The 20,491-nt window shown below is 38.5% G+C and overlaps 1 protein-coding gene across 11 annotated transcripts; it reads right to left on the minus strand.

Annotated features, from left to right (window-relative positions):
* Nucleotides 1-345: 345 nt before the first annotated feature.
* LOC111342324 (neuronal acetylcholine receptor subunit alpha-3) lies at nucleotides 346-19,917 on the minus strand. 11 transcript variants are annotated; one of them, XM_088732481.1, is made up of 11 exons: nucleotides 19,630-19,917; nucleotides 17,895-18,004; nucleotides 17,063-17,136; nucleotides 10,721-10,966; nucleotides 8,240-8,349; nucleotides 7,170-7,309; nucleotides 6,757-6,801; nucleotides 6,025-6,134; nucleotides 5,340-5,649; nucleotides 4,416-4,674; nucleotides 346-3,956 (listed from the first exon to the last, which is right to left on the minus strand). In XM_088732481.1, the coding sequence occupies exons 5-11, from the start codon at nucleotides 8,298-8,300 to the stop codon at nucleotides 3,307-3,309; spliced, it is 1,575 nt and encodes a 524-aa protein (XP_088588607.1). In that variant the 5' UTR covers nucleotides 8,301-8,349; nucleotides 10,721-10,966; nucleotides 17,063-17,136; nucleotides 17,895-18,004; nucleotides 19,630-19,917; the 3' UTR covers nucleotides 346-3,306. The 11 variants fall into 11 exon arrangements, with proteins under 11 accessions (XP_088588607.1, XP_088588614.1, XP_088588606.1 ...); XM_088732488.1 differs by having other exon boundaries at nucleotides 5,340-5,637; nucleotides 17,063-17,218; XM_088732480.1 differs by having other exon boundaries at nucleotides 17,063-17,218.
* Between the last annotated feature and the right edge of the window lie 574 nt (nucleotides 19,918-20,491).

Genomic DNA, 20,491 nt, shown 5'->3' on the forward strand with positions numbered 1-20,491 from the left:
TGATGTTTATTATATCAATGTTCTTGATGTAGGGTGAAATAAAAGCGTCACTATTGAGGCCAATTTATCCCACATTAGCAGTTATTATGTTTATCTCCCGTCAATCTTGTCAGCAAACTAGCGTGACGTCACGCAGAGCTTCGGTCCCGTTTCAGTAGAGACACGCGGGTTTCGTGATAAAATAGTGTGAGTCCCAGATGATGGTCTTCATTTTGACGACTTAGCTTTACCTTCGAAGCCGTGAGTGTCACAGGCATCTAATTTCTCCGAGAGCGACTCTAACTTCTTGAGTGCGTAGCAAACCTCCGAACTGAAAGCATCCATAACTCAATAGTGTACACTGGGGCGTTTACCATTTGTTTTATAACATAACATTGATACATTGTAGCAAAAGAGTTTTCTTTTATCTAAGAAATCTTACGTGACCAGAAAAAACAAGCGCGCGGGGAAAACTTGTCTTTGCATTTGTTCACGTCGGCAGCGTACACCCATGGGCAAATGGTGGACGCTGAACTGACCAATCATAGCGCGCGCTTCACTTTGGTTATGTTATAATAAAGTCTTGGGGATAAAGGAAATGATCTACCTCTACTCTTGACTATTAAACAAGCTTTGTGCTCCACAACACAAAGATAATGTATAGAGAACGGTATGGTGAAGATACATGCCGATCTATGGGTGTAAGGGGTTAAACTCGTTTTCATTTGAGTTCTTCCAACCCAGTCCTACTCTGAATTAAGTTGTCACATCAGTAACAAATTTGATATAATGGTCGGGACCTTTAAACATCTACTTTCCCAGCCAACAGAACTCACTTGAAGCCACCAAGATAGGGAACACCAAGCACAGCGGCTTAGTGTTATTGTCGGTATGTTCATGATCCATGTATTTCTACACTCCACACTGCAGAACAAGAGGAAATGGAAGAACAGAGAAGAAGACTCCTAGTCCAGACCTTACGATATGTCAATTCCACTAAAATATAATTTATAGCTAACCTCTAAAACGGAAGTTTGTTTTCCGAGAGGTCCTCATCAAGAGTAAATTGGTATGATTTCCTGAGTGAAAGCAATTTGATGGTGGACAGTGAGTTCTGTTATTGGTTTTGCCGCGAAAAACAAGGGGAAGGATCTCTCTGGAACGAGATTTACAACGACGTCTCAGAATGCATATTTCCATTTTCTTCTAAAACTAAATAATAGTTTAGGTGTCACGGGAATTTCTAGTCAATACCCAGAGTCCTCTCTCCTCCAATTTTCTCTTGGTTGTTATTATTCATATTTAAATATTAAGCGTCGCTCTCTTCTCTGAGAGTCACACGTGCATAATATTAATTGCATTACACATATTTGAAATATATCTCGGTGAACATTATTGAAAATTGTAAGAAGTAGACATCCGTATTTATAGAGGATAGCCCCTTCAGTGTAGTAAACACTGGTATCAGTTTGGGGGTCCTGTTACCCACCCATCCCACCCCAGGGGAGGAAATCCATCACACAGTAATCTCGTGCGTGGGAAATTAACGTCCCTATTCGAGAAGACTAGAATATCTATATAATTTCTTGATGTTATAGAAAGGTAGCATATTCTTCTCAATTACTTTAAGACCCTAGCTGTTGGTCCGGCCGGGGCTCGAACCCTCGACCTCCCGCACAACAGTCCAGCGCTCTATCCATTGAGCTAACCGGGAGGCGGTTAGCTCAATGAAAATATTAAACAGTACTGTAGTCGGGTTCATCCCTCTATATTTTGGATAGCCTACAATAATATAATACGGGAATGCATCTGAATATTAATGTCTTACTCTTCGATAAAATTGTTTTTCTTTTTCTCTTGTGATGTATTTATGCTGTAGCTTAAATTAAGACTTTAGACTTGAAATCTCTGCAATAGAAGTTTTCTTTTACTTAGTTATCGCGTTTTACTGCCACCCACACACAAGGCTGAAATTCAAGGAAGCCTTTTTGCTTTTGTTTTTCTCCAAGATCGATCGTTAACTGCCCTTTCCTTACAATATCCACACAATAACGAGCTTAAGATCCGACGACGGCAGACATCTGGGACGGCAGACTTGGTCGAGGGGGCTTGGAGAGAGATCCCCGTTGCAATGGCACGAAAAATAGCCTTAAGATAAAGCGCGCGACGGCGGCTTGACTCGCTTTCCTCTTCGAAGTTTAGGAAAAGCAATGGCTACCTATAGAAAGGTTCGTGGATTGTTGATCGAAAGTTTCGATGATGGTGACATTCAGAAGATGAATTTTTACTGGTGAATGACATTACTGGTGAATGGCATTTCAATTAATCTCGATTATCCCTACCAGAATTCAAACATTTTGACTAAGAAGGACTCGACGGAAGTGAGTGTTTGGCAGAAATTCGTTACCGAAAAAGGGACATACCTACTCTCGCAGACGTAATGGGGCTACTTGATTCGTATACATGTGAACAAGGGGCTCTTTGCGATGGAATTGAATGCCCCTCTCTTTTGTTGAGAAGATTAGCGTACCCTCGTTGGTACTCGTAAGTGACCTTTTTAAACACAGGAAAAGTCTGAATCACAGCATAGACATGTATGCAAAGCAGCATAATACAGGTATAATCTTATCATGATGATAAATGTTAAACCAATTTCCTGAAGCAAACTTTTCACGCTTAATCAAGTACGTTTTTTATGGCTGAAAAACATTACCGAAACTGTTGACTATGAAAATTTTCTCAGATGAACCATAGTTCACGGTGGTCGGTTAGACTCCAGAAAAGACTCCTGGAATAATATCATGGCCATCAATTTATGTCCGAACTAGTCTACGAATTTTCCATCGAAATAAAGAGAAATAGTGAGATTGCAAAACTTACTGGGTTGCTTGATTGACATCGAGCTAGTTTTAGTGACGAACTGTTTATGAGAAAGGCAAACGAATTATTTAAAATTTCCATCAAATCGTTTATTTTTGCTCAGCCATTTCACAGACATCCTCTCATAACAATAAACTGTTAAAATTGCCAACAATTTTCGCCCAAAGTAAGTTAAAATGGCGTTATTTTGTTAAGGTTTACTCACGTTTTAGCCGCGACGGCAAAATGGCTTTCTTCACGTCACAGACAAGGCCGCTACGGCGGGAAACCTCACAACGACGGCAAACGGAAATAATTCTGGCGGTAACTTCACTTCCGCTTACCGTCCCAAATGTTTGCCGTCGTCGGATCTTAAGCTCGCTATTATAAAACCGAAAGGTTAGGAAAATATGCATTGTCATATATGCTGGAGTTGTTTTCACACCCTTCTTATTGGCGCCCTTTTTTTTATGAAAAAGACAACATTTGTCGCACTCTTGGAGCTTGTAAGAATATAACAGCAGCAGAAACACAGCCGATAATCACAGAGAAAATAATGATGAGTCTGTCCAACACTTGCGATGCCGCTCTCCATTCATCCTGCCATTCAATCATTTGATGCAAAGACGGTTCCTTTATTTCGTGCGTGCTTCCTTTATCTTGAACAAGTTTCTCTTTAAGTTTGATCGAATGGTTGCCTTTACCAGCAATACCATTGCAGTTTTTCCCACAGTTGTTGATGTTCTGTTTGGAATCCACTTCATCGTCGGCGACACTGTCTTTTCTCAAGTTCACAGACATTACAGACACAGCAGAATTTTGCTCAAATACGTCTCCAACCCAGGTCAGACCCAGGCCATTGTCCGAGTGGTTAAAAGCTTCAAACGTTGGGTTGTGAATAGTATCAAGCGCATGCCCGCCGTCTGTTGACCGCCGGCTCTCTTTGACTGAGAGCCGTCTTCTTTTGACCTTTACTCTGACAAGAGGCGCCAAAGTTTTGAGAAGAATCGTCTTTAACCAGCCAGGCATCTTTGTTTTGCTATAGTAGAAGTTAAGAACTAGACAGGTGGCTGCTATCGCTAAACCGATTTCGAAGATAGCGACGGTGTAGTAGGTGCCTGAAAATAGAGTCAGTAATTTAGAAAATAGTCATCATTTACTTTTGTGTTTATCTATCTAACAGAGGTCTTTCGTTGTCGAGAAATTAAATTGCCTCTGTTCCTACAATCTAATTTTGCGACGAGAGACTTGAAGTTAGTTGATAGTTCGTTGGGTAATCATTTGGTCATATCTATTTATCTCTTTCGGATTTTTGTAGAATTCTTTCAGACTTTTTTTGGACTTCCACAGTTATAAAAGGAGACGAAAATCCTGCAAATACTACCCACCTTTCCTCTGGTTATTTGCCTAGTTTTCTGAGAACTAATCACTTAATGAAAACCTATTACAGAATAGAATCCATAAAAGCGTTAGTGGAAAATGTTGTGGCTATGTACGAACTCACTCGTCACCGAAGCAGTTTTGCTTTTTCTGTCGCTTTTTTCGGACTAAATTAAAGGCGCTCTGTAAACACTTACCAATCAAAAAGAAGGTATCTGAGCTGGGTGGTAGTTTCTCCGATGTAAGTTCCTGGAAGATTGTCATGGCCATGAGAACAGTGATACAAAGTGAAATCCTCTCACCACATTCAGGCGGCAACACGAACGTTAGAAACACCATACAGGCAATCAGCGCACAAGGGAACACTAGGTTGATGACGTAATATCTTGAGTGACGTTGTAGATTTAGTGTCAGTAACACTTCAGAATAAGGATGAGGACAGCACGTGTACTTCACCTTAAATTGAAACAACCAGTTTGGTTAAATAATGCGAGACAGTGTTTCTAGGAGTATTCTTTGTTCTGATGTTGTATCCAAAACATGCGCCCTAATGACAAGAGAATATGATGATCAATAAGCTGGAGTCGGGAAAATAAGAGAACGAGGGGGGGGGGGGTGGTGGACATAAGAATTTATAATAGTGAGAGGGCAAGTATATTTCAGATACTCAAGTTAAGTAATATGCCATTCCGTCATTGGAAGAGTTTTGAATTCAAACAAGTAGACCTACAAGTCTCTGGGGTGAGAGGGGTTGGGGAGAGGGGTGTCCGGATGCCCCAGACCCTTCCCTTGGATTTACCACCAGAACAGAGCCCTATCTTCAACGGTGTTTTATCACAGAGATCGAGTTAGCGATAAACACTGACGATCGTTTCTTGATCCAATATCTTAGCATTAGGTTAAGGGTTAACGAAGAGGGAAGAGGGTAGGAAATTTAGCAAAGACGCTGTATCTTACCCTTCCCTTCCCTCGCATCGGCAGAGATTTCTTGACCTTTCCAACCTCCCTCTACCTTAAAAACCCAGGATGGCGACAAAAGTTCTCTTGAAGAACCACGAGGCGCTTGATGGCCAAATATACGCACGTACTGCGGTGTGTAACATTTAGTAACTTGTACATACCTCATTCCGCACTGCATGGACACTAACAAGATGCCACTCGTTGGAAGGCTGGTAAATCTCTTTCTGTAAACCTGTCTCCTTAGGATTGACGTAAACATCAAGCTTTGAGACGTCATAAGCCCAGGAAGCAAATTTCATGTGACAATTTTGCTCATCGAAGGGAAAATACTTGATATCGATTTTGCAAATACTCTGGAACATGGCAGGCGCCATCCATGAGTTGTTTCCATCATAAGACAGGGAAATTTTGGTTTTGTACTTTTCCAGTGCACCAGCGGCATCCATCTCTTTGTCAGCGCTGAAAAGTAAACTTTACTTGGTATATTGATCAGGGAGTTAAAAGACTGAATGTAGCTCTGAGAAGCCTTGCCACCAACTGACAGCCAGATTCTGCGCTGATTTTGTTTGAAACAGTGATTAAACGATTGAAATAATCGGGTTAACTATTTCACTCTCAATATCTAATTAGTAGTTCACCACACTCTCCGACATACAATTCTTATGATGTTGGTCTGGAGAAATTTGGTATTCGATGAACTATTAGTCTCCCAATTGTTCTTTTCCTTTATTTTCTTCACTCGTCTGCTTGATACTGTATTGAAACTGAACTGTCTTGGTCATTCAAGAAGGTTGAAAAATTGATCGGTTGATTTCAAGGGCGTGTGGTGTTTTGACAATCACTTACTTGTTATACAACAAGACATCTGGTACCCACACCTTATTGGGAACCACATAAACAGTTTTTAATCCATCATAGTCCTCTGGGTTCCATCTGAGGTCAGGATTGTTCCAATCCTGAGAGTGAATAAAAGCACGCATGCTCATTTCTTTATGTTTACGGAAGAAAGTTAACTTTTGGTGTGTTGATTTCAAACTGCAAAACCAGCTGTCAAGTCAATAAACGGTAGTCAATAAACGGTGGTTTGACATTGTATTATAGTTAATTTTCCAGTTAAACTGGAAAATTTACATGAATCAATGAATACATAGAGTAAAAGTACTGAGTAGGCGCTCACGCCACTTGTCATGTGACCGGAAGTGGTAAAGGGTCACTTGGCCGGAAGTGATCATTACACCAGCGTAATGAGCCTTTGTATGCATTGCGTGCCTTTGATCTTGGAGGCCAATTCAGCGAGGGACTCAATTCGCTGTCTTTCTATCATTTTAATTTATCATTCCCACGTTTTTCATCCATCTTTGGTACAGCCTGCGATTATTTCATGAAGATCCAAGAGTAGTCCGGCCGGCAATAGAGAAATTTTGTACCGTTCGATGTTCTGAGTCTGTTAAAGTTCAGCCAAACAGCATACCATATTTAAAAGCGATTATACATTAAAACCCCATTACTTTTTAAACAGTCGTAAGTTTTAATAATTATTTTACTCAGCATTGTTGGAGAAAAATGCAAAAGACAGACCTGTTTCATCCACCACTGTGCCTGCAGAGCATTGTTCTTCTCGTCCTACAGGGACAGAAACCAGTATTTTCACGTATTAATTGGTTTCCAATCGCCGTATCTGAGTCCCATAATTTACGGTGTTTTGTAGTAGAATAGAATCTAAGAATTTACCATTTTACGTCTCAAGACGAGATTCACGCAGCAGGGGGTTAAGTCTGTTTACTATTGTTCACATTTGCGGAGCTCAAGTTGATCGATGATCCTAACATCAAAATTGATACGACCGCCAATGAGAACAGTGGAAATTAAAGCGAGGCACCTGAAGCGCGAGGGAAAGGGAGTCATCGAGTCGTGTGATTGGTTAAAATAAAGCATCTGATTGGCATTGTTAACGGCGCGAGTTTTCTGGACCAATCATAGAGCAGACTTACAATGTTGACAATCCGCACAACTTTTGCGCCTACTTCCACCTTGACTCGTTGTCCGCCACCAGGGTGTCCATCTCTGTCATAACCCGCTAGTAAATCTTCCAACAACCGCTGTTGAGGGTTGCTAGAAAAATTCCTTTCCGCTGTTTAAAGAAATCAGACGATTGAACAATACAGTATTAAACATTTTGGTTTTTTTTTTGTCGATACCTTTTTGCTGATGCAAAGGTTTGTGCTAAATTGATAATTTCACGATTTTGGTGGCAATTTTTGAAAGGCTACGTCGATCGCTAGGACGTCTAATTCTTTGCAAAAGATTAACGAATAAATGAAAAAATTGCATTCATGTTTTGAGATATTCAATCACTTATTCACTTATGCTTGTGCTTGCCTTTGCGTACGTGAGTGTGCAGATCTAAAATGCGTTTGTATGTTCATGCGAACATTCATTTCTTTTTATTGGAAGAGATCCTGCGTGCATCTCAGCCGTTAGCGTGATGGATCATGCAAATTTTAAAGAGGTTTACTGAGAGGGCAGTCTTTTTTCTTTCATTCATCTCTAAAAGCCATAGATAGCTAAGAAGATATGATTCCAAGTAATGTGATGAAAAGGCCATTGCGTAGTAACTTTGATCAATCATTCAACAAACTTTCTATTCTTGAAATAACTAATGCAAATGTACCAAAATAGTGAACTTTAATTAAAAAAGTCTAGCTCATTAACACATTGGACGCCAGAATAACTGAAACCTTTTTTTAGAACTTAATCTAACACCTTGATTTTGATTTAAATATTTAATTTCACCTCGTGAAAATCATGAAAGTGGACGTTGTTCTTGAATGTGCCACTTAAGAGTCGATCGTCAATATGCTACCACAGAAATCTCCTTCCCTTCAAAAAGTGTTCCATAACAGAAATACCACGGAGTCTGATGAAAATTCGATGTTAATTCTTTTTACCGGAAATATATTGTACACCAAAACTTCACAAGAGTGTTTTAAAAGGCATGAAAAGTGTATACTGGTAACTGAAGAGCTCTCTCAAAGCTTGACAGAGAATGTTTCTTTCTTACCTTTTGATGTTTGGCAAGTCAACAAGGATACCCCAATTTGGAGCATTAGAACACGTAACATTGTTTGTGTAAGGTTCGGCCCAGTATTCGACGATCTTATTCGCGACTATCTGTAAGAGAAATAAACAATTTTGAGCTTCCTGAAAACTTTCACCCATAATCATTTTGAATCGATTTACAACCCTAATTGCGAATAATGTTTTAACCTGAAACTTTGGGATAAATTCTACATTACATAATCATTAATGTAAAAGCTACCGAGACAGTTCCTCAGATTCTCGGATTCAGTGTTACTCACAATATTGTCAATTCCTTTTTTCTGGAGTACATCTGTTAGTATTTTCCTCAACGACCAGGAGACCTTCTGTCGCCTAGCACTCAACCTTCTGCCTAGCACTCAACCCGTAGCTTCCTTCCCAGTCTATCTATTATGTGATACTCAACTCTGAACACATAAATGGTTTTTCATTCCAAATTAACTCTTATCAGACTTGTACTATATAGCTCTACATCATGGCCATAATTACGATATACCGAGATAATAAAAGAACGCTTAATGACCTTGAGACCTTGCTATAAACACTGCAGATGTAAAGAGTTAATGTTTTTTTTTCTTGATTTGTTCTTTGAGAATAAAAAAAAAAGAACTGAAACATATCGTTACATTGATTTTTTTTTCTGGTTAATAATTTTTAATTACACAAGCCATTTTACGTGCAAATTTCTAATCATACCGCAAAAATCTTTATCTGCCTTACAGGTAAAATTCAAGATGTGCATCTTATCCACTGATATGAAACCGAGTGCCTAAGGCTTGAATAACAATGATTTAGACTGACGGGCGTCGATGAAATTAAGACTTCGGTAATCCTCAATTTTTTGCAAGGGAATTACTGAAAATGATTTAAAAAGGTAAATGCATTTTAAGTTGTTGTTGTTGTTTTTTATTTTGTAAAAGAACGTTAAAAACGATATTTGGTCAAATCCTAAAAACATGAGTTGATTTGTTAATGCGACAGATAATTAGAATTCTAATCTTCAGCGATTAATGCCGAATTTATTATACGAGCACAATTTCGGACTTTCTCGACAACCATTTTTCTATCTCGTTTGATTTCTAAATTTCAAAGTTGTTGTCTATTTCATTTGACCGAAGACTTTTGACACATAAGCAAAAAATCTGATATAAAATATTTCTTTTCCATATAATTATATCATTCAAAACGATTTGTAAACTAAACAAAGTGAAGTCATGACGATTTTAAACCATCGAACTCAGAATTTTGAACACATGGAATTGATCCAGACCGGACGAGCTAGCATCAATCAATACTTAGCTATGACGGAAAAATTTCATTTCAATTTACCATTTGTCTTGTATAATAGTTATAGTTTAACTTTGCACAAATGTTAATTTAACGCAGACAACCTGCGAAGCATCAACCTGCGAAGCATCGACTCACAAAATTTAAACAGCATTTCTCGAAACTGCTAATAAAGTTGGCCGACATAGCGGCATCTTTACGAATGAAATTGTTTCTTCATATTTTTTACCAGTTGGGAAATCTCTTGACTTGCTGTTCACTGATAATATAAGGGTAACGTTATCGCTGTTGAAGTTGGTAATAAAGATTTAAACATTACCTTTGTGTCGTAGGTTTTTTGCAAACGATTGTTCCACTGTTAACCACGCTTACTTCCCGACTTGAGCTTCCAACACGCTCTTTACAGGAAGACCGACGTAGGCGGAAAAAAACAATTTCTCCGCATAATTTGAAAAGTGGTTTAGCATACTACCGCCTTTGAAGGGATGTATTTAGTAAATTTTTTTCCGTGTTTTGACCAGCCGGCGTAACGAGCTTTATTTCAAAAGCAGTGCTACTCTAGCGACAAAGTTTGTTTATGAAACGGGAAACAGTAAGTTTAAATCGTGCTTGGAAACCTAAGTACGTAACAAGCTTCAAATATAAATGAAATACAAGTGGTTTTCCCAAAACATGTGTGGTCATGTGATCATGGAGCAGGTGATATTGTTAGTGAAATATCAATCGAAATGTAAAGATTAGCAGGCGTTACTTTTACCGTAGGAGCCAATTTTACGCATTTTTCGTGTAGTACGTGCGCTGTATTACACGTAAGCTTACTCAGCTGTCTTTAATATTGGCAGAGAAGTGTATTGAAAATTTATATTTTAAACAGGTACACAGTCGAACTATAACGTTACTCTTTTCAGGGTGCGAAACATGCTCAGCACAAGCTTTTGCCGAGGGCCCATTACCCGGCTAATGGGCGCCTGATTTTGCAAAATACACAAAAACTTTCCAACGCGATCGATTTACGACAGCTTTACCTAACAGTTTGCGTCACTGGTGTTGTAAAACAATCAGTTGACTAATGATGATCGTGTTATTAGTAAAGCACGTTCATTCTTAAAATCTAAGGTGGTTCGCAATTTTCTAATAAAACAATGAGCAATGTTACCTAGTAAGTAAACCAAAGCGGTTTTGCTGTATTTTGTTCGTTTGCGTCCCCAAAGTGCCTCTTCCTTTTCCTCGTAGTGTTTGTAGTAGGGCTAGGTGGAAATGGAATATAGTTTTCCTGCCAAAGAATGAGTCAGCACCCAGCAGTTTTCCTGTACTAAGCTGGTTCAAGGACCTTCAAGCAATTTCCCTTAGAATTTTTTTTTTTTCCGGTGAGCAAGGTTTGTAGCAAAGGGCTCGGCGAAACCTTAAGAATGATGATGAGTGATGACTCAGCAGATATATCAAAATTATATTGCCTACGACGTGTTGTTTGTAAATAAAATTATCTTGTTTAGCTAAGTCCATAATACTTGTCTTCCGTTTATTGTTAATAATTGACAACAAGGATTAAGTGGATGGCAAATTCATTTTTGTTGTTAATTGTTTGAGATACTAAAATAAGTGGAAGATTCGTTCAAATATTTTTGCTTCATGACTTGAAGTTCCTGTTGTTCAAAACTCAATGCATGACAAGATTATATTGAACATGTTGATTAGGAAAGCTACGGTCTTGAACAGACTCTAAGCATGAAATTCCGTTTTCCGATAATTATCAATCATGCGGACTTTTCTTAACGAACAGGTTCCATTATTCTATCAGTATATCTCACTGATTTATAATTCACTGGTGACGTCTCAAAGTACTGAGAAGATTAAAGTAACAAGTGAGAATCAGGCGAGCGTATTACTGACGTAAGTGGTGCGTCTATATTCCGATAGCTCATAAACAAGAACTAATGAAAGCGCTTGCAGTATTCAATTTATAAGTGTATTCATGTGTCATTTCAAGGAGTGGCAGTTTGAGACTGTAGTCAAGCACGTTTAACAAAGTTTGATACTTAGGGACTAGTCATTATTTGTTGCTTAAGGGAGGGTGGTTGGAGTATTTTGGGGATCACATGGTTTTCAGGGGGAACGGAGGGGGGAATCAGTCGTCACTAACAGAGTGTAAGGAGAGGGGGTATAAAAAAAAAATTGACTACCAATTAACCGCAAATGAGGAAGGGTCACGAGATCATAATCTAAATTTCCTCTTTTTACGGACGAAATACTTGCACCCATTGGAGGGTATTCAAGAGTGACTTCTAAGAATATCTTGTTGTCTTGTAGTCCTTAGAGCTCGGAGCTGAGAGAGAACTAAAGCCGACAGTTTCGGTATATCCGAGAATGGGCTGGATCGAGACAGCTTGGGACACACTATGTCTCGTTCCATTCTCCTCTTGCCTACAGCTCCTGCGCGCCATCGAGAGAATTTATACCATTTGACACAGAGCAACAGCTAGACTTCGAAAATAGCCCATTCGAAATAAGTTATTCATACAAGTCAATTCTCGTCAGACTTTTCTATGGAAAGATAATTGCATATAAAGAACACATTCAAAAAAATACCTTGAAATTGAAATTTTAATTTTCGCTGAGCTTTTCAACCGCAAACCAATTAACTTCAAAACTTTTTTGCTGAATGTTAATGTTTCTTCATAAATTATAATAATAACCAGCCATGGAAAAGAGAACTTTCTTTTTTCAGATCTCTGCTGATGTTATCGATAACCAGACACTTGATGACAGTGACATGAAATACCAATAAAACAAAGAGTATGATGGAATAAAGAAATATGTACATCACGATAAAGTTTGAAGCTGAAACTTTGTTCGATCCAGATGTCTTTAAAGAAAAAAGGAAATAAAAAGAAATGTTTTACTGACCGCTCTCTCTCAGAGAGCGAGTGAAAGCCTGTCTAACACACGATCGAGGCCGGCGACAAACGAGCCACATACGGCGTTGTGTGTACAGCTCTAAAAAGCTCACTGGGATAAATTTTATGGCTGCAATTAAGCCACTAATTCAAACCAGCTTTAGTTTTCAACGACATGTTAAGGGGAAAAATTCTGCCATAGCGTCAAATGATTGAATAGAAAACTGTCCGCGTTACGCAAAGGGACCTGTGTCTCAGATTTCATTATCTGTGCTAGAATTGTATAGAAAGAATTTGTTGACGTCTTCAGTTCAACGCTGTCCAAAAATTAGAATAACTCGAAAAACATTCGATCGCCCTACCTTGTTGACGGATTGTGGTTTACAAGTATTGTCCACAAATTCAACATCAAACAGTCGTAAAAAACTACTGTATATGAACAGGAAGGACTGATAAAGGAAAACCTCATTACTCGATTTTACATATTTCTAATCAGCAGAAATGTAAATGCGAAAAATTAATTTTCTCTTTTTGTGACGCTTGACACATGTGCCGGTTAATTGAGGCATTGACTGAGAGCTTTTTTAGTCCCAAGTCGCGAGCCGACTTCAAAATATTTACAGTGAGTAAGATTACAAGATACGTGAACAGCTAAATGAACTAATGGCCAGTAGAAGTCAAAATTAGAGATGAAGGCACCTTGCTTGGGTTGTGACAATAATGAAACTTCAAAGAAATTCATGACACTATTTAACTCGCGGGCTTAACGCTCCATGTTAGAACACAAACTTCTCCGAAATAAGATTCTTCCGTACAACATGGCGTAAGGGTGGAGGGGAGGGGAGGGGGGAATTGCCGAAAAAAGACTTTTCTGATCCTTGAGACAAAGGGCGCAGCCTGATAAAAATATCAGTTGCTACCTCTAAACTGGTTCCACGTCCAACAATTTTCTTTGTACGTCACCCGAACGGATGAAAGGAAAAATAGCTCATAGCCATGTATTAGTTAATGGAGATCAGTGCTCTTGTGAGCATCATCATCATCAGTCTTCTTCGTGCTTTGAATAAAGGCGGATAGTTTCGAAAGAAACTGTTTGGGGCTGCGTCGGTGGGAGTAACGAAATAATTTGGATATATCAACAAAGTTGAAATGGTAAATTGGCCACCGTAATGATTACAAAAGCTGACGTTTCGAGCGTTAGCCCTTCGTCGGAGCGACGAAGGGCTAACGCGTTAGCCCTCGAGCGTTAGCCCTTCGTCGCTCCGACGAAGGGCTAACGCTCGAAACGTCAGCTTTTGTAATCATTACGGTGGCCAATTTACCATTTCAACTTTGTTGATATATCCAAATTTCTTCGTGCTCTGTTGCGCATAAGGCCTTGATACTTCTCCTCCAGCGGTCCCAGTCTCTTCCAATAATCCTCGCTTCTTCCCACGACTTCCAACCTGCCTCACTTCTTTCCTTTTCAATCGATCGCCTCCAAGTTGTTTTGGGCCTGCCCACCTTTCTCTTACCGTCTGGTGACCATGCGAGGGCTATAGCGCAGTGGTGGTCTTGCGGCATCCTCAAGACATGTCCAAGAAACTTCCAACTCCTTCTCCTGACTTCTATGCTCATAGGTGCGGCTCCTTTGAAATGATGTACGGCCAAAATATACCTTGAATTTTTTTTCAGGCACTGGTACTGAAAGGAATCAAGTTTCTCGTAATCTTTAGCATTTGTCTTCCATGTTTCACTTCCATACAAAAGGACCGGTTTCACCAGGGTGTTGAATAGCTTATTCTTGGTCTTCTTACTATATTGCTTGGAGCTCCACACTTCTCTCAAATTCCTGAATGCTGTCTTGGCCTTACAAAGTCTGCTTTCTATGTCCTTATCTGCTCCCCCATCCGCACTTACACATGCTCCAAGATAAGTGAAGTCGTCGGTTTCCTGGATGTCTTGACCGTTTTGGAATTTGATCGAGTTGTTGTTCTTGCAATTAATTTTCGGTATGCGTGTTTTCGATTTGCTAATGTTTAGTCCCACTCTCTGAGCTGCCTCTGTTAGCTTATCTGTCTTCTTTTATATCTGTCCGTGATTGGTTGAGATCAGAGCGATATCATCCGCGTAATCTAGGTCTTCTAGCTGACTGGTGAATTTCCATCCGATGCCTGTCTTTGCTAGATTGGTTGTCTCTTGCATTATCCAGTCGATGGCGAGGAGGAATAAGAAGTCTGACATTACACAACCTTGCTTGACGCCAGTTTTTACTTGGAACCATTCGGATGCTTGACCTCCATCAAAGACTGCAGATTTGGAATCTTGGTAAAGGAGTTGGATTATTCTGATGAGTTTACTCGGTATTCCATATAGCTTCATAATATCCCAAAGGCTGTTCCTATGTAACGAATCAAATGCTTCCGCGAAGTCGACGAAGTTCAGGATCAGGAAAGCCTGCCATTTATGTGTCTGTTCGATAATGTTGCGTAGTATGATCTGTTCGGTGGTCCTTCGTCCCTGGCGAAATCCAGCTTGTTCTTGACGTAGTTTCGCATCTATTCCTTGCTTCATGCACTCCATGAGAATCTTGCCTAGGACTTTGCTCGCAATAATGAGTAAGGTTATACCTCGCCAGTTGGTGCAGTCCCTTAATTAGGTTTCCTTTCTTGGGTAGCTTGATGATTAACCCTTTTAACCATTCTAAGGGGGCTTGTTCAAGTTCTTCCCATATTAATTGATTTATTCTGTGTAGCTTTTAGGTAGATATTTCCAGGTCTGCTTTGAGAAGCTCTGCTACTATGTTGTCGACGCCGCCTGCTTTTCCTTTCTTTAGTGATCTAATTCCTTGCCTAACTTTGTCTTTGCTGATGGGCTCTGTATTGATTTCTTCAATTTCTGGGATATCTGCGTCAATCATCAATGGGTTTGTTGGGGCTTCGCGGTTCAGGATCTCTTCAAAGTATTCTTTCCAGCGGGTTAATCTGGCTGAGTCTTCGGTAATGGTTTTCCCCTCTTTGTCGTTAATGGCGGTGGAGTTGCGTGGCTTTTCATTGCAGACAGATTTTGTTATCTCGTATAAGGTTTTCATGTTACCCATGTCCGCTGCTTTTTTTGCATCATCCATTTGGTCGTTGAGCCATTTCCGTTTGTCTTCTTTGAGGTTCTTCTTAACTTGTTTGTCTTTAATCTTATATTTTGCTCGGAGTTGATTTTGCTCGGAGTTGATTTTGCTCTTGTGAGCAAATTAGAATTATTTTCACAAAACTTGAATAGTGAAAAATCACCTTAAGTCAAACAGTTGAAGAAAAAAAAATTAAACGATTGAGCTTTTAGATAAACCAACTGAATAAACACTACTCTCTTGCTTTAAAACGCCGAACAATCAGCCAAAAACCACAATCACAAATAATATAGTTTAATGTTTACTTGCGCCTCAAGAATGATCTCTGGTGACATGTTGTTCATATGCAATTAATAGTAAGGAAAGTTCACTGACGTAAATTCTACTAACACCGATTTGGTGGCCGAACGTAACTTTGGAAATTAGTTTAGACTGAAAATAATCATTGTATACTTTAGAAAATCACACTGTAAAATCAAGCCAGTGTTTTCGCGTTCGTGTCGGAAACAGACCCTTAAAGGCCATTATTTTTTAAAAAAATATACAGCTCAATATAAAAACATCGAATTACCTGAGTAGCGGAGGATTCAGCCGTTAAAGGCTCATTCTAAATGAATAAAACTTGGATTAACTAACCTGTGAGACGATTACCGCGAACAATAGGGATCGAAAACGCGTCCAGATGTGAAACCGAAGCCTATGAGTAAGTACAGTTTTTATCTCGTTTTTCACTCGAAAATAGGATCGTAACACGATGGAAAACACAGCTGCGAGGCAGTAGAGGACATTTACGGCCTAGTTATACCTCCTTGACGTGATTGGATGATTTCATTATTAAAAGGAGGAGAACGTAAAATTCCATATCAAGTTTCCTTGTAAATATTTAAATTTCTAGTAAAACGTCCTTACAGCAGGAAAGGTGTACCCCGCTGGAAGATCCCTAGCTCACCACTTAGCTAAGTACGCCAAAAGCAAAAATCTCTCAGCGATAACACTCATGGGCTCTCAACTTTGAAACGACCTCGACAGTTAAGTTTCACGATAAATGTAATATCTTTTTTCTTTCAAGCACCACTAAAACTCATTTATGATTGATTCCTCTAGGGATGTTGGAAAAGTTATTATGTGCATGTACATGATAATTCTAAAACTGAAGCATAGCTACTCACAGAATGTAAGGCAAGATTCTCGACATAAGGAATGAGAAACAAACAATGATTCAAGGAATTAACAAACTGGCGCCAATAAATGAACGAACAAACGAAACGAAACGAAACGAGTGGTGGAATAAATATATAGATGAATGCATGAAAAAATGAAAAGGAAGAAAACATGAAGCAGCGATAGCAACTTTCATTCTTCATTTTAATTGTCTTTCCTACATATCGTGTCATGATATATCGGTGTACTGAAATTATTGTGAAAAACCATTAATAATCATCGAGTCATTGTGGTGTCATGTAGCGAGCTGTAACTATTAAACTGGAGGATCCAAACTCACCGCTGGCTTAGTAATATATACTGGAAGAAGTGCTTCTATTCTTCATTCTTTAGGTCAGTCGTCAATGAGGCCATCTTAAGGTGCAGTACAGTGCGTATTTAACACATTTGCCATGTTAAAATTACTCTTCTAACCGCAATTTTCTCGGAGAAGTCTCTGTAAAATGTGTCATTAGGTATGCAAATCTATTTTTAAAACCTCAATTGAAATTAAAATTTTTAAATTGAAAGCACAAATGAGTAGATTATCTACTTGATCATCAAATTCAAGCTTAAAAGAATAATTGATTTCTGATCAACTTCATTCTTACTGTTCCTTTTGTGTAGTCTAACATTTTGAAGGTTTTACGCCGACTAGGTACCGCTAATTAATGAATTCCTCCTGCGACCACTACAATTAAGTTTTCCTTTCAATTTCTTTCGCTTTTAGTTTAAAATCTCATGCTGTGAAGACCGAAAACAAATGTAATTCAAACCGGTATCTTCCAACTTTTATTTTCTCCTCGCTGTGATCAGAGAGGAAAAACAGCGATCAATTCGTGTGTATTTGCATTTTATTTGTGATCAGTGCGTCATGATATATTAGTTAACAGTGCCGCTATAATGACTGTGATGGTAAATAGTTGAAATACACAAACTGTTTGAATGAGGAATAAAGCCTCAGAATTATCTATCTATTCCCGCAAGCTGGGAGACATCGTAAAAAGTTAACATTGGAATGAAATCTTCTCAGAGTTGACGTTAATGTCAAACCCAAAATTTTCTTTCGGCTAGTTCAATTTTACTTTTATTCGAAGAGTATCTTAATTAATTTGACGTTGAAACCCCCTTACCTTCTCTGGGGACAAATTTCCTTCGACTTTATCAATAATACTTGTTTTCTTTTCAAAAGAGATCAGATAGACGATAGATTTGTACTTCCAACCTATAGAACAGATCGTTACTATGAGACAAGAACAAATACAATAGTTAGTTATAACCTATAGACATGAGAGACAAGTTTCGTTGCATTTGTTCTCACAAAAATCAACGAATTAATTACCTGAAGAAATTTCCTCTGTTTGAATATTTATTAGACTTATTCCGATCTCTGATAAGTCAATGCTTTGTTCTCTGTTTGGCTCAACTCTTATCGTGTGGTTTTACCCTATAACTATTCTATATATATGTCGCAAATGAACTGTTAATGAATGGTATTAACAAGCAAGCATGGAAATTTTACGCTTCGAAATGCCACTATACGTGACTCATAAATGAATCACCGTTTTATAAAGGCATAATTTATCTAACCCCTGAAAATCAGGCAAGGAAAATTCCTCTTTTTGGTTCTGGGTATTTTTTAACCTCTTTGGTACCGCCAGCTTCAACCCTCGCATTTAGACAAGCCCTAAGAACACAGTTTTTTTTATGTGCCTACAATACGATGATTTAATTAAAAAGATGAAAAATGAGTAGAAATGAAAACAAATATAAACGCGAGCAACGGAAATTTCCGATAACATCATTAAAGTCTCTTTCTCTTGCCAGGTACAAAAAATTACAAAAGGCAGGGACTCTTCAAACATCTGACTAATACGGGAGATTTTTCCTATCGGCTAGATCTTATAGAGGATGTTTATTAAAAATTTAAGATGCATTGCGCAGCATCGCCCAATTACGGTTTTGTAATCATCTATTGTCTGTTCGCCTCAGGCAGTAGGCGGTTCTATTTTATTTTTTTTGTTTATGTACGGGGGTTTTTCTCTAAAGCGGGATCACTCCATTAGTTTTGTTCCCTCCTGACGTAAATCTGGCTTCTGTTTTTCAGAGAATTATGGCCTTTTTGATAAACGTATCCTTCGCCTCAAGTAGTTGATCAACATTTGAGTGCTTTCCACTGCGAGAGCGAAAATTTCTTTCAAAAAGCATTTGAAAATTTCATTTAAGATAAATTTCTTAAAAAATAAAGTAAATGGTTACAAAATCTATCGACCAAGACTGTTGAGAATTTTTTACAGGCCATCAGCACCCGCAAAATATGATTCTAGATGAAAAAAATTTTTGACTTACTGATTTTACGGAATTTTTGTAAGGCCGAGAGCTGTTTCAAGGGTGTGAATACAGCGGTGTGTATACTGTTTGCATATATAAACAAGAAAGAACCGTCCATTTTGATTCGGCAGTTCAGTTTACTTTCAAACCATTCGGCATGTTGTGTCTTCGATTCCTGTGTTATTAGCGTAAATCAAACGTACTCAAGATGAAAAAAAATTTCGCAAACAAAATGACAAGTAATCCATATGCCTCTAGGTAAAACTGTCGTAATTCAGTTTCAACAACTGTCGCAGCGGTGAAACGACAAAAGAATAATTAGAGCTTCAAACCCCATTGTATGAAATAAAGATGCCCTTAGTTTGCCAGTCACACTGTCTTTAGATTCATTTTTTAGATTCAACCTTCAATCTTGTGAGAATCACTTTTTCTTCGTTATAAAACATAAGATACCCATAATTTTTGCTGACGTTTCCAACTTTTACTTGGAAAATACAAGCATCTGGCAAGTGATATTAGTATAAAATAGAGGCTTACCTTGTCAAAAAGATGGCTGAGAAGAACCCTGTACGCTCTTTAGCCTGCTAGGTTCTGCTAGGTTCTGAAACTTAAACAATTTTCTTGAGCGTATCGCGGGATGAAGTCTTTCCTACGCCTGTGGATTTCCCTCTTCCCGTTTTAAGTGTTATTTGAATAACTTCTCAGCCATGTTGCACAGTTTCATGATCATCACCTACATGATTTTCTTCGCCGCATAACTCTTACTAAAAACCACACTAAATGAGAAAAATATTAAAATGAAATGCTTTTTTTGTGTCAAGACTTCCAGGTAAATAAATTTACGGAACTAAAACCAATCATTCGCACATTTGTTTCAAATCAAGTCGAGGGGAAAGTTCTAATTTCATAAATAATTTCAAAACCTACAGTATTCGTCCTTAACTACTTTATGAAAAACAGAAAATTAATAATAATAAAAAAATCTTTTTATTTGGTATCTATTGTTGGTTGTTGACCAATACTGAGTCATGAAATCTAGAGAGTTTCTTTGCCCCGCCCATTCACGGGCTTCCTAAACTGTACGAAGTTGATTTATTTATAAATTACGTCTACCCTTAAACCTCTTAGGGCGACCAGCATCTATTTTTTCCTTTCAATAATACCCCTGAATCACACAATAAGGTAATAAGAATATAGGAAATGATCACCAACTAAATAACCCCTTTATTGTTAAAAACAAGTGTAGAAAACGGTACGGAGAATCAGTGCATACTGATTCAGGAGGTGTAAAAAGTTAGGTCAGTGTTGATGAGTGAGTTCTTCAAAGCTGATAAACATTTCTCGTGAATTCCAGGTGGTTTCGCACACTTTGTCTAAACTCTTAGCCACGGGATAAACC

Source organism: Stylophora pistillata, chromosome 9, assembly GCF_964205215.1.
Source record: "Stylophora pistillata chromosome 9, jaStyPist1.2, whole genome shotgun sequence".
NCBI classification, from domain to species: domain Eukaryota; kingdom Metazoa; phylum Cnidaria; class Anthozoa; order Scleractinia; family Pocilloporidae; genus Stylophora; species Stylophora pistillata.

Coding starts and splice junctions, on each gene's coding strand:
- LOC111342324 (XM_088732487.1), bottom strand. CDS start 8,300: ATGTTACGTGTTCTAATGCTCCAAATTGGGGTATCCTTGTTGACTTGC. Junction 7,310..8,239: donor GACTTGCCAAACATCAAAAG/GTAAGAAAGAAA, acceptor TTCTTTAAACAG/CGGAAAGGAATTTTTCTAGC. Junction 5,650..6,024: donor GATGTCTTGTTGTATAACAA/GTAAGTGATTGT, acceptor TACCAAGTAAAG/TTTACTTTTCAGCGCTGACA.